The sequence below is a fragment of the Nuphar pumila genome, chromosome 16, assembly GCF_984573655.1.
Source record: "Nuphar pumila chromosome 16, dmNupPumi1.hap1.1, whole genome shotgun sequence".
Classification (NCBI taxonomy): Eukaryota; Viridiplantae; Streptophyta; class Magnoliopsida; order Nymphaeales; family Nymphaeaceae; genus Nuphar; species Nuphar pumila.
The window spans coordinates 67,962,232-67,976,543 of record NC_143264.1 but is presented as its reverse complement, the minus strand read 5'-3'; the positions used below and the strand labels follow the sequence as shown (position 1 = coordinate 67,976,543).

Sequence of the window (14,312 nt, the reverse complement as noted above, 5' to 3'; positions counted from 1 at the left end):
ATCCAGGCGAAGGGGAAGCGATGGAGGGGATGGTCTGGAATAGCAAACCGAAGACCTTGTCCACCCTCGCCTTGAAATCATCGGCCATGGCTGCTCTCTCGGAATGAAAAAAAGGGGAAAGGGGGAAATGATCGGTGGAGCCCTTGCACAGAGAGGAGAGCACACAGAGAGAGAAGAATAGACGGCCGGGCGTCGATCCATTTTTTTTCGTTCCCCCCATTCCTGTTCATTTTGTAACAGGGGAGGTGGAACGAAAATTACATAGAATTATGATTACCGCCGCATCCAACATTTGTTGAAAATCGTTGTTCCCAGCGTGATTTTCGTCCCGCGCTGGGAGCAGGGCATCAAACTTACCCTAATAGTACAAACAAAATAAAAAGTAATGCGTGAGCCATCAGGTATTACCTTTGTAGATTCTATCTGTACCACAAGCTCCCGTTAAGCTGCATTCAATGAAGATACCAAACTTTTTTTTTCACGTACAATAACATCTAGAAAATTTTACAAGCAGCTGCACCAAATCTACAACGACAACCTTGTTTACATTGAATTAGTCCGCTAAGTTCAATCATTTCCACACTTATAGAAAATGAAACGAAGCAGTATAGTTTATTAAGAGTGTCACCAAACAATCCTATTGAAGGAAACACGATAATGTCACACCCAGTCCATCACTCACCTAATTACACGTTCTTGGCAGCTCTGACTAGTAGTAACAATAATAAAAACCTGAGGCACACCATGTAGGCAAAGCACAAACACCGTACGGTATCAGCTCTCAGATGTGGAAGAACCATCGCCTGCAGACAGGTTCTCCTCTCGGAGCCTCTTCAATTCATAAGCCCACTCCAAGCCAGAACAGTAGTGCAAGGGTGGATTGAATCTGACATCGTTGATGTCGGGTGGCAGGAAGGCACCATTCTCGATCAGAAATTCTACTGCAGATTTCTTTCTAGCCTTTGCCGCATTGTGCAGGGGAGTCCCTGGTGGATCAAAGATGAATCATTATGAAAATTTAAAAAATGAAGCTGGTGCATGACATTTTCATATAGAACAGAGCAGCAAGCAGAACAAAAATTCAAACAGTAGGCCTATATATATTTTTAGTTTTTTTACACATAATTGGCAAACAATGATAATAAGAATTGCCTCTCAAACAAGAAAAAAGCTGGTAAGATTACAGTGGTGCATTCTAAGATTGGTAGAATGCCATGCAAAAAAGTGTATAGGTTTCCACCAAAATGTCATGCACTTTTAGACAAACAGTATGTCCCATGGCACAAGCATTTACAGCACGAACACCATCACGCTGCATGGTACTTCTGTTTCTGTAATGACCAACCTGCCTTGTTTTCAAAATCTATCATTAATGATGTAGATTTTAATTTTCACCTTAGATTTCTAAATTACAACTGTTTAGAATTGTTAGTCAAGAATTTGCACTTTAATATGATATTCATGTTTTATTGCTTCATCTTGTTAATTACTTTATATATCCTTCCAAAACCTCTCACTCACCAGGAAAAGAGGGAAACTGACAAGCACCCGAAGGACGGGTGTGTTAGCAAATGAACTTATCCGATGGAGAAGCACTGAGCCCAGAGGAATTGTCTTAGTTTCTTCGCATTTGCAAATTAATCAGATTTATAATTCAAAAGATTAATGACCTGAATTTAATTCAAATTTCAAGATGTGATCAATGACTCACTGTTAAGAGGATTTATAATCATGATGCCATGTGACATTGAAAAGGAGGCCTGCTAGATGGCCTACAGCCATGAATAAAAGAAAGATGCTTTCATGAAATCTACAGTTACCTCCCTAGAACCACTTATTTTTTTGCATGTAGAAAAAGAATGACTTGAATTTTCCAGTCAACAGCATCTATCCTATCACTGTCCCAAGAAGAATACCAGCATCAGAGCACAGAAAATCAAGTCTTGATTCAGATGCAAGCTCAAGAAAGGTCAAAGTCCAGACCAGCTGGGGACTACCAACATTCTCTACTTACCGGATATGGTCAGGCTGCAAAGAAAATTGCTTAGACAGCCCACGAAACTCAGAGTTGACTACCCTAATCAAAGAGTTTTTGAAATTCATAGACTATGATAACGGCAATATTTTGGAGTAACTATGAAATTTAAGAAAAGAGTCTGACAAGAACAATTGTTGAATACTTACAGCCACAGGCGCCTTTTGTTCTAGCGTCGATGTCAGCACCACGTTCAAGTAATTCATCCATCACCTTCAGGTGGCCTCCCTGGGCAGCAAGATGTAGTGGGGTCACACCATGTGATTTTGGGCCCCATGCTGAGGTATTCACATCCATGCCCTCATCAAGAAGGCGTCGCACCTGCCAGAAAGAGAAATGTCAATAATGATAAGACAACCGCGCATAAAACAGTTTCCATAAGGTTTGTGCAATCAGGTTTCTTGACCAGTCAAAAACTACTACTTGGGGGTTGAACCAACTAAAAAAGAATCTGGTCATGGGGGGTTTCCAAGCCTCCTGGATCAGGCAAACTCATTTAAGCATATAACCAACAGGCAACATCATGACTTAGGCTTTGGAAAGTTGAGAACCCTCCAGAGATTTTAGTCACCCAAATAGGCAAGAGATAATTGCAGCCCTTCCAAGAAAAGATCGTGGGAATGACAAGCAATAGAATATCTAAGTTTCTTCCGTTATGTTACAGCTTATTTACACACAAAAACCTCTTCAACAACCAATTCCACTGTACCAGAGGGGAACTCCCTTTCTATCTTCACTAGAATGAAGAGAAAAAGCTCATGCTACCCAGGGCAACTGAAAAAGGCATGTTATGACAGATTTGATCAGAGTTTCCCCTAAATTGTTATTCGAGAGAAAATGTGAAATCCATTTAAGGCAAAGACACAGAGACACAGTCAGCCAAGTTTAAGTGGATCACTCAATGCATGAAATCAACATTGAAAAATCAGAGGTGCTTTGCTTGAGCTTAAGACAAGTACCTTCAATGACAAGTTTGGCAGTTGAGGGATGCCATTCAGGGAAAAAAAATAACGGTTACAACAAGTTGATTGAAGTTCTTTAAAGATAACTTGGACGTTTGTAGATGTTTCTTTTTAAAGTTCGGTAGCTTTAAGTAGTTTATAATGATCGGATGTAAATTGTTCAAATTATATTTAGTGATAGTTGCTTCCAGTTAAACCTAGTTTTGCCTATGGGTGGCCTGTTGAGTAAACATGTAAGATGAATAATTTTTATTATATCTTATGAACTGGCCTCAAACTGTTTGTTAGGAACATCCCCATGTGTCTAGGAGTCAAGGATAACAAGGTATTGTGAGGAGAAATGAGGTTAGTTACCTAATTGAATCTAGAAGTTTGGGCCAGTTATGGGTCAATGACAGTTTATAGGTGACCCATACCTATGTCACATGGGTGCGGGTGTGACACGGGTGCGGAGCAATTATAAAATTTTGGACACGGGGACACGGCTATATATATATATATATATATATAAGATCCGACCCTGATACCGTCTTGGATCTGGGTCGGGTCTAGATCCGAACCCGAGTCCAAATTAATTTTAATAAATAGACAAAAATAGACTCGGTCAAAGTTAACCGAGTCCAAAATGTGGACGAACTCAGCCACGATGTGTTGACCGTGTCCGCCTCGTGTCCGAAGCCGCACCCGTGTTGGGCGTGTCAACATGGGTGCGTCGACCTTCTAGCCGAGTCCGTGTGACTTAGCCCATACCTTGTGTTAGGGTTAAGGGAAATCTTGTATAATAAAGGGATTCTAACAGGCTATAGAGGCAGCCATTGATTATTCTAAGAAATCTATGAAGACGGGTGTGTGTGTGTGTGTGTGGTGTGCCACCCAAAAATTATGGCCTTAAAGATGCCTAGTACATTTTCCGGCCAGTGGGGGCCAGAAAATAGCCAAGATTTTTTCTTTTTTTGGTAAAACCTCTTCTGCTGACATTTTTTTACCACCCAACAATCGAAATAAATGAGATCTTTTCCCTTTTCCTTTTTTGGTAAAAAAAATCTCGTCCTGCTATTTCTTGGCCACCCACTAACCGAAAATTGATTGGGATATTTTCTTTGCACCTTTCCAAACATTTTATAGCTGCTGGGTGGCTTGAAAAAGGCAAAAATCGTTTTTCTTTTTCTTCTTTTGGCTCTACGTGTTTTTGGTCATTCAAACAGGCAAAAAAACAAAGTTTTTGGCAAACTACGTTTTGACAAAAATCTTTTTTTAAGCAAAACTAGGTTTCTAACAACCCAGGTTTCCCCTTTATCATCCAACTAAGCCATAGAAATTTTTGGAAAAAAACATGGTAACTTTTAATGTAACAAATGGATGAAAAAAAAGGCCAATTCATATTTCTTATATACCATGTGGTCTTTGTTTTATGTTCTAAAAGTGAATTATTATTTTTATGATTATGTGGGATTGTGAGTAATATACCAACTATGTCGCAGGGATTCGGCTAACCAAGTGCCGCACCCTCATCGATGTGACGTGACACGGGTGCGGGTACAGGTGAGGGTGAGGCACCTATTGCGGTCAGCCCGATATGTAAAAAAAAAAAACATCGAGGGAGGCTCGATTGAAGAAGAAGAAGAAGAAGACAACGAGGAAAGAGAGAGGCGAGAGGGAGCTCACTTGAAAGGGGGCCGAAGGTCGCATCGCTGGCACAGGAAGGACCGGCGTCGGGTGGCCTAAAATCCAAGGTTCGCCGGACGTGGGGCTCGCCGGATGTGGGGCTTGCCGGCGTTAGGCGGCCGGAAAACAAACGGGAGAGAGGGAGCCTGCGGCGAGGGGAGAAGGCGAGCGAGGAGAGAGAGTGAGCAGCGTGGGGAGGGTTTCTCGAATAGAAACCCTACCCTGCGTGCTTATTTAAAGCACGCATCGCATGTTTTATCGAGTTTGGATCCGGGTCGGATCCGAATCCAACCCGGGTCTGTTTTTTTTTTTTTTTTGCCGCACCCCCGCGCCCATGTTTTTTTAAAGTGCCGCATCCCTGCACCCGCACCCATGTAACATAGTATACCAAATATTCAATGTACTAATTTTAAGTTATAAAGTAAAATCACATGTACACCAAAAATCTGTTCCCACTTGTTTGATCAACCATGCTCACTTTGCTTGTTTGTGCAGTATTAGTTGAAAGCAACAGAATTTTTCAGGGTCTACATTGTCATTGTGGAATTATAGCACCTACATATAGCAAAAAAAACAAGTAATCAAGACAACTAAGTGTCAAAATTATGTATATTTTTTAACATAATAAAATGTTTCATAAGTTAAACAAAATCTGTTATATTTTAATTTTTTAATGAATATTTTAACTATAAAATTTGGTTGCTTCTTCCAATAGTGTTGCAAGGAGGATGATTCGGTGGTAATACAATAGAAGGCTACATTTCTAACTGTGCCAATTCAAGGATGCATGAAGATGAAAAGCTACAACAAATGCATAGTGCTAAAGATCATTGTGGATTCAAACATACATCAACATATCATGAAAAAATAGTTGTGGGGCTCAATTTTTTAAGCATCACCAATTATATTAATGACGGATGTCTTCAAATATTCAAATGTATGACTCCCTTTTACATCTACAAGTAATGCACAACTACAAAAAAATCATTATGATGATTGACACTCCTTTTCGCATCTATATCAAAATGGGGGCAAATGACACCAGTCCAGGTCACCCAAGTGGCAGGGAGCCTGGGAAGAAGGTAAGTCTGTAAGAAGGGCAATTGGGTCGATTTTTAATTATTTCTCGGATTCACTTTCTTATTGAAGATCTGAAACCCAGATCCATTTTGAAACTCAATTTTTAAAATTTAACCCTGTTATTTCACAAAACCCTCCTTTTGTAAAATCCTCAAAATTCCAAATTCAATATTTCCTTAAATTCTTCAAAAACCTCATCTGGATACCATCTCTTAAAGTCCCTCGTATTCTCCTCGTATTTTAAGATCTTTCAGAAATCACGTGAAGGGGGGCAAAATTTAGAAAAGTAAGTTTTAGGGTTTTTTGAGAAATCTTTGTAAATAAAACCCTCTTTTTGAAAAAAATCAAAAAAAAGGAAGGACCCCTTTTGAAAAATCTATAACGGCCTCCTCTTATATAAACCAATGCAAGGAGGCTCACAATCCATCAAACATCGCAGGAAGCCTCCCGATCTCCCTTCTCCCTCTTTCCTTTCCCCTTCTTTTTCCTCTTCCTCCCCTTCCCCTCTTCTTCTTTTTCCTCTGTTTTCTTTTCTTACCTAGTGAAGAAATTCAAATCTGCAGCAGTAGCCACGGTAAGAACCATCCTCTTTGATGTTCTGTGAGTTTATTTCTTTGGTTTTTCCAGTTTTGCATCGTTATTTCCTTTCCTCCATTCTCCATCATCCATTGAAAGCACCTGATGCAGCAGCGATCTGCCTATAGCAGTATTGATGTGCATCCTGCAACAGGGTTTTGATCCCTTTTTTTTGTCATCATTTTGCTCGTACTTCAATTTTCTTTTGCAATCCAATATTGTGTCTTCATTGTTTATGCATTTTCTGCATTATCGTAGCTGCATCTGCATCATGGCTTATTTGCATCATATTTGTGACATTCACCACTAAACGGCATGCCCCTTTCAAGTGTAAGAGGTGCCTTCATTAATGTGAATTTAGCCTTCGTACAACAATATTCTATTTTTGCTATCATATGCATCATTCTCTGTTGCATTTCTATTTAGCATCATCCATCATCAGCATAGTTCATCCTTTGTTTTAAAGCCAGCTTCATCATGTCTTGTTTTCATTTCCTTCTATTCTGCGATGCTTACACTTGAAAATTGAATTTACTTTGGATTTTGAAAATGATTTTTGAAAATACTTTGAATTTGCAAATGATTTTGATTTTGAAGTTGAAAATCAATTTCAAGACAGCCTTTGAATTTAACTCTTGAAAATGAAAAAAGAAATTTCAAAAATCACTTAGAATTTTGAAAATGACTTGAAATAATTTGAAAAGATGGCAAATAATGATGCAAAATGACGAATGCATTGAAAGAATTTGTTTAAAATTGGAATTTTAAAAGCAAATTTCATTCTTTAACAAAATTGAAATAAGATTAAATTTTAATATATTCATGACTATGGTTACAAATATATTTTAATTTAATCTTCATTTAAATTCCAAGAAAAAATAAAATAAATTTTTGTGCTTTTATAGAATTAAAACAAGATTAAATTTTCATATATTCATTACTATGGCCACAAATATATCTTGATTTAATATTTACTTTGAATTCTAATAAAAGAAGAAAAAATATTTTTGAAAATATGATGATTTTCAGAAAGAACCTAAAGTGTAGGTCAAATTTTATTCGATAAAAGATAAAAAAAACCTAAGTATTATTCGCATTTTGACTATGGTCATAAATGTGAATAATTTACTTAAGGTTACTTACCTTTTATTAGAATGGTGCACGTGCCATTCGTGTTTTCCCATAGTGCTTTTTTGAATAATAAAATAAGATGAAATGTCACAAGCAATCATGAGAACTATATGCTCATACATTTTATTCTAAATAGAAAAGCAGAATTCTCATTAATATGAAATTATTACAATCTTAAATTGAAATACTAAAACTTTATATTCTAGGAAAGAAATCAGGATTTTCCAAGCTTCTCTGCAATTGCAATATAGCACAAAGCAATAGAAATGCAAATTATAAAAAGAAATTGAAAATGTTATGTTAAAACTAACATACATATGATTATGCTTATGCCTATGCCTATGCTTTGATGAAAATGCATATGCATATGTGAAGATGCAATGCCTATGCATAAATGAGATACATTTACCTAAGTACCATGCATATGCTAACGAAAGAATGCATATGCATCTACCTAAGTATGATGCTTATGCTACTGAAGGAATGCATATGCATCTACCTAAGTATAATGCTTATGTTAATGGAGGAATGCATATGCATCTGCCCAAATGTGATGCCTATGTTATGAAAGAATGCACATACATCTACCTAAGTATGATGCTTATGCGATGAAGAAATACATATGCATTTACCTAAGTGCAATGCTTATGCTATGAAGAATAATGCATATGCATTTGCCTAAGTGCAATGCTTATGCTAAACGAAAAAAGGCGTATGCATTTGCCTAAGGGTAATGCATATGCTTAATGAGAAAATGCATATGAATTGCTAATGTTAATGAAGAAATGCATAAAATGAAGCTTACAGCAGTTCATGGAATTGTTGTGGGTGCGTATGAAGCCACAACAGTTCATGGAACTGCTATGAATGCATATGAGGCTACAGCAGTTCCATGAACTGTTGTGGCTTCATAATGCGTTCACAGCAGTTCCATGTCCTGATGTGGCTTCATAATGCGTCCACAGCAGTTCATGAATTGTTGTAGCCTCATATGCATTCACAGCAGTTCATGGAACTGTTGTGGCTTCATAATGCATTAACAGCAGTTTCATGAACTGTTGTGGCTTCATACGCACCCACAGTAGTCCCATGAATGGTTGTGGCTTCATACGAACCCACAGCAGTCCCATGAACTGCTCTAAGCTTCATTTTATGCATTTCTTCATTAGCATTAGCAGTGCATATGCATCCTCATATGCATTTTCTCATTAAACATATGCATTACCCCCTTAGGCAAATACATATGTTTTTCTTCATTTAGCATAGGCATTGCACTTAGGCAAACGCATATGTATTTCTTTCATAGCATAGGCATCACAGTTAGGCAGATGCATATGCATTCCTCTATTAGCATAAGCACTATGCTTAGGTAGATGCATATGCATTTCTTCATTAGCATATGCATCATAGTTAAATAGATGCATATGCATTTCTCCATTAGCATAAGCATCATACTTAGGTAGATGTTCCTTCATTAGCATAAGCATCATACTTAGGTAGATGCACTTCGTTAGCATAAGCATGGCACTTAGGTAAATGCATCTCATTCATGCATAGGCATTGCATCTTCACATATGCATATGCATTTTCATCAAAGCATAAGCATAATCATATGTATGTTAGGTTTAACATAACATTTTCAATTTCTTTCTATATTTTACATTTTTATTGCTTTGTGCTATCTTGCAATTGCAGGGAAGCTTGGAAAATCCTGATTTCTTTCCTAGAATAAGAAGCTTTAGTATTTCAATTTCAATTTAAAATTGTAATAATTTCATATTAATGAGAATTTATGCTTTTCTGTTTAGAATAGAATGTATGAGCATATAGTTTTCATAATTGCTTTTAGCATTTTATTTTATTTTATTCTTCAAAAAAACAATATGGAAAAACACGAATGGCACGTGCACCATTTTAATAAAAGGTAAGAAACCCTAAGTAAATGATTCGCATTTATGGCCATAGTCAAAATGCGAACAATACTTAGCATTTTTATCTTTTATGGAATAAAATTTGACCTACACTTTAGATCCTTTCTGAAAATCATTATATTTTCAAAAATGCTTTTTCTTCTTTTATCAGAATTAAAAGTAAAGATTAAATCAATATATATTTGTGGCCATAGTCATGAATATATGAAAATTTAATCTTGCTTTAATTCTATAAAAGCACAAAAAAATATTTTATTCTTTATTGAAATTTAAATGAAGATTAAATTACAATATATTTGTGACCATAGTCATGAATATATTAAAATTTAATCTTATTTGAATTCTATTAAAGAATGAAATTTGCTTTTAAAATTCCAATTTTAAATAAATTCTTTCAATGCATTTATCATTTTGCATCATTTTTTGTCATCTTTTCAAATTATTTCAAGTTATTTTCAAAATTCTAAGTGATTTTCGAAATTTCTTTTTCCATTTTCAAGAGTTAAATTCAAAGCTTGTCTTGAAATTGAATTCCAACCTCAAAATCAAAATCATTTATAAATTCGAGTTCGAGTTCGAGTTCGAGTTCGAGTTCGAGTTCGAGTTCGAGTTCGAGTTCGAGTTCGAGTTCGAGTTCGAGTTCGAGTTCTGATTTCAAACATCAAATCAAATTTCAAAATCAATTCAAAATCTCAATTTCAAATTCTGATTCAATTTCAAGTACCATTTCAAAAGTGAACTTAATTTTCAAAACTCTAATTCATCAATTTCAAACTTCAAAATTTTGAATTCCTAACTTCATTTTCAATCTCAAATCCACTTCAAACCTGGATTTAAAATTCAATTTTCAAAAGCAAGTTCAGTTTCTGAATCACTTCTTCAAGGATATTTTTCAAACCTATTTCAAGATCACTCGAAAATCCAAATTTCTAAAACATTTCCAAGAAAAGCATACACATTTCTCGCACAAGCCTGATTTCATGTGCATTTAGGATTTTCAGAATAATCTCAATCAAATTTAAGCAAAGTAAAGACATGAATTCGATCCTTGGTTCAATTACCCCCGGTAAAGGCGCCAGGAACGGGTGAACCTCGTACCGATGAGCAAATCCCGTCTCTCCTTTTTCCCGCAAAATTTCAAAATGACGGCGAGTAAATTTTAAAAACATCTTTTTCAAAAGGTCAAGTGAGACCATGCAAAGAGTTTCTTCTCTCTCTTTCTTTTTCGTCGAAAAAGGAAAAGGGAAAGGAAAAGAGAAAAATTTTGCAGCGATCACAGTGACCCCACCTGGGGTTTACCTCATAGGGGAGTGGGCCTATTAAGTGGACCGGTTCTCAAAGAGGGTTCCTGGTCATTCAAAAAAAAGGGGGGGCAAATGATATCAAATACTTTTTTGTCTTCTAGCACGTATCAAATGTCACCACCAAAATTGTAGCAATCTTCCCGCACTATAGCACAAGGTTGCCAAACTAGGAAGCGAAAGCAGGAAACAATACGGGAAGCAGAAGCGAAGCATTTTAAAATTTATAGGAAGCGGGAAGCGAAGTATCAATTTAAAAGCAAAATATTAAAAAAAATGAAGCAATATTGTAACTGAATAGGAATCAAACAAGAAACAAATAAAAACTAAAATAAAATTGATCATCCTTATATTTCGTGATTTTTCAGTAAAAGAGTTAAATTTTTGTTAAAATCTAACAATGATGGTTACTAATTTAAAGAAAGTACATGGAAAGTGAGTAAAAGCGTGAGAGAAAATACATGAAAAATATGAAAAGAAATGTGAGAAAAGCATATAGGAAGCATAGACCATGTGTGTGGGAAGCATAGAAGCCATGGAGTTTCGGAAGCGAGTATCGCGCTTCCGAGCTTCCCACCTACCTAAGAAGCTTCTGGTAACTCTGCTATAGAGTCTACTAAAAAACAGGTGTCCCAATCCTACTCATCAACTTGATTACTATGTCACCTGGGTATGGGTATGGGTATGGGTATGGGTATGGGTATGGGTATGGGTGTCGGTACGAAGGGTACGACACGGCAATTCCAAAAAATGTGGGTAGGGGGGCACGACTATATATATATATATATATATATATATAGAGAGAGAGAGAGAGAGAGAGAGAGAAGCTATAATTCCACACTAACAATGACAACCCTAATACATCATCAATCAACTGTGTAAACTAATAGTTAAAATGCAAGTAATTTAACCCAACAATTTAAAAATTAGCACAATTAGAATATCCAACATATTACTCACATAATCATAAAAATGAAAGATTTTCCTTTTAAAACATGAAACAAAGATAACCCACTGCATAATAAATATGAAACCCCTTTTTCCCATGGTTGTCTTCGAATAAAGATTATTATTTTTTTTTCTCGAAGCCATTTTGTTTATTTTGGGATGATCTACATCCAAGAACATCCAAAACTCACTTAATTGGTTAAATCAAGTCCACCAACTGAAGAGGAACATGTCAAGATTGAGAAACTTTTAGGACATCACAATTTTATTATGATATTTTTTCAAAACATGATGTATTGCCTGAAAAATGTGATATTTCAAAAGATTTCTTTTTGTCTTGATATTAACGTGATAAAAACGTTTTTAAACCCCACTCTCCTCCCCAGTTGATATTCTCTAGGAATTGACTTTCCCAGGTAACGTCTGAGTTTTTGAAGAACTTACTTTCTCACATTGCTGGGGCATTGCATGACACATAGATCGTAGGAAAATATCTTCTAACCCCCAGCAAATCTCTATGAATTGTGTGAAAAACAGGAAAGGGAGGAACCTGAGAAAAGATAGAAGAGAAGAGACTCATCGGATGACTCCTCAAGCAAGGAAGAGGAGGAAGTTCATGAGAAAAGGAAAAGTCCAAAAAGGCAAGAAAAGAAGAGAGAAGATCAAAGAAAACCCTGACAATAAGATACTCCTCAGAAGATGATGACTCGTCCAGTGAATATAAGGAAGAAGTTTACAGGAAACCTAAATCCCACAAACACAGGAAAGAGGAACCTAAAGAAAATGAGGAAAAAGAAAAAACCAATCAAAGTTTATGATTCATCTGATGATGAAAGTCTTAAAAAAACTTTTTCTTTCCTTAGATTAGTTTACTCTTTTATATAATTTATAATTTTCATACATGCTGATATTTTCCCAAAGATTCTCCTGCGAATAACCGTACTTTTCAATATATCAGATATTTCCCCCAGACAAATTTTATCAATCCTGCCTATCAAAAAACTTTATTAATCTCTTTTAACAGTCAAATATGAATCCAAACAAACAATAGATGGAAAGAGCTATGGATGAATCAAATCGACGTGACACTTTTCTTTCAGCTAGAAAGAAATCATGTAAGGTAAGTTCCAACTGTAGATACAAGGAAAAAACAATAATCTAAAAATATATGCTCTGAAAAAAATCAAGTGAAACTCTAGGGCGCGGGCATGAACCCATACAAACTATATAGAACGCATGAATCTAAATTTATGTCTCTATCTTGTGAAATGCCGATGAACTTTTTCATAGTTCAAAAAGCAAAGACGGCTGAAACCATCAATGCAAAAATTTGCAGAAATAATTGCTATTTATCTAAATGAATAATATCCTGCACAATTCACATGGAAAACAAAAAGAAAATCATAAAAATGCATCAACAACTCAATACCTCCCTCAGATCGCCTTTATGTGCACCAATGTGAAGAAGAGTCCAGCCTCTATCATCCCTCCCTTCAGGATAAACGAACGACCTCCTTCTCGATAAGTTCTGCCGCAGAAAAGCCGCACAATCTTGTGGCATATCGCACAAAAACAAACCGTAGACACACTATCCGGGTCTAATCCGACCAAAAGAACACAGAAAATACCACGCCTTCAACACTCAACCTAAAACTTTTTCTGTGCCGGAGATACAGCCCTCAAGGACCTCCAGAAGAATAAAGTTTCCTGACGTCCCGTAAAAGAAAGAAACAACGGTCTCGCGAGAAGCTAAAAGGAAAAAGGCCGAGATTCATATGGTAGGTTAGGGTTTTCGAGATTAGCGAGAGGAAAAAGAATGGTTGGCCATGCCGTAGGGTGCAAAGGGATTCAATCCGGGTCCGAAGATGCGAAGATTCTGAGATGCGAAGCTCGGCAGGAGTTTCGACGGTGAAGCGAAAATCATAATGGAAATCTGAAAGGGGGACGACGGATGAGGAGAGGAAAGAGGGGAAGGGAAAGAGGGGGAAATCGAAAGCAGGAATCAAAGAAAAGGGGAGAGAGAGAAAGAGAGATTCATCAGATAGAGGAGAGTGTGTTACCTAGGGAAGGAGAAAGCAGGCGTTAGCGCAGAAACGCGGAACCCTAGACGCTTCACGCAGACGGACTCCAGTCCCGAGCGGGAGCCTTCTCGGGTATTTATAGCCGCGAGAAATCCGCTGGCTTCTCGGATTTAGACCCAAATTCGGATCCGAATTCGAGTATGGCCCTATCCCGACCCATGCCGGATCCTATAGGGTCAGGATTTGGTTACAAAGAAGGGGTCCGATTAACTCTCCTGGTCGGAATCATGAGGTCAGATTATTAAATGCGGGTATGGTTTATGAAATTTTATAACAAACTCGGGTCCAACCCGAGTTTGGATTAAGATCCGAAATTTTTCAATGTAAAAAACTTAAAAGATATTATTTTACCGGGTATGGACCGGGTTTGGTTTATGTAATTCTTATCAGTTCCGGGTATGATTTTTCTTATGAAAAATCAGGTCAGAGCCAAATCTGGAACTGATACCACATCACTTAGTTGGATCCGAGTTTGGACCCACACATTTTAACAGGGGTCCTACACATTGGCACCCAAAGGATTAGGGGTGTCAATGGGTCGGGTTTGATTTGGACCCAGGTGGGACCATACCCAGATCTGAATTGAGATTCTGGTAATGGAT

At 37.0% G+C, this 14,312-nt stretch overlaps 1 protein-coding gene across 2 annotated transcripts; it reads right to left on the bottom strand.

Moving 5' to 3' along the window:
* Nucleotides 1-424: 424 nt before the first annotated feature.
* Nucleotides 425-13,758, bottom strand: LOC149813420 (phytochrome-interacting ankyrin-repeat protein 1-like). 2 transcript variants are annotated; one of them, XM_089991393.1, is made up of 4 exons: nucleotides 13,690-13,709; nucleotides 13,059-13,562; nucleotides 2,185-2,356; nucleotides 425-986 (listed from the first exon to the last, which is right to left on the bottom strand). In XM_089991393.1, exons 2-4 carry the CDS (start codon nucleotides 13,188-13,190, stop codon nucleotides 775-777), a joined length of 516 nt encoding a protein of 171 aa, XP_089847519.1. In that variant the 5' UTR covers nucleotides 13,191-13,562; nucleotides 13,690-13,709; the 3' UTR covers nucleotides 425-774. The 2 variants fall into 2 exon arrangements, with proteins under 2 accessions (XP_089847519.1, XP_089847518.1); XM_089991392.1 differs by having other exon boundaries at nucleotides 13,059-13,758.
* Nucleotides 13,759-14,312: the final 554 nt, after the last annotated feature.

Bases quoted from the DNA above. Each gene is read 5' to 3' on its own strand.
- LOC149813420 (XM_089991392.1), bottom strand. From the start codon at position 13,190: ATGCCACAAGATTGTGCGGCTTTTCTGCGGCAGAACTTATCGAGAAGG. The intron at 2,357-13,058 runs GTATTGAGTTGT...TCTTTCTGGCAG, and splicing joins ATAAAGGCGATCTGAGGGAG to GTGCGACGCCTTCTTGATGA. The intron at 987-2,184 runs GTAAGTATTCAA...TTGATCCACCAG, and splicing joins AACAAAAGGCGCCTGTGGCT to GGACTCCCCTGCACAATGCG.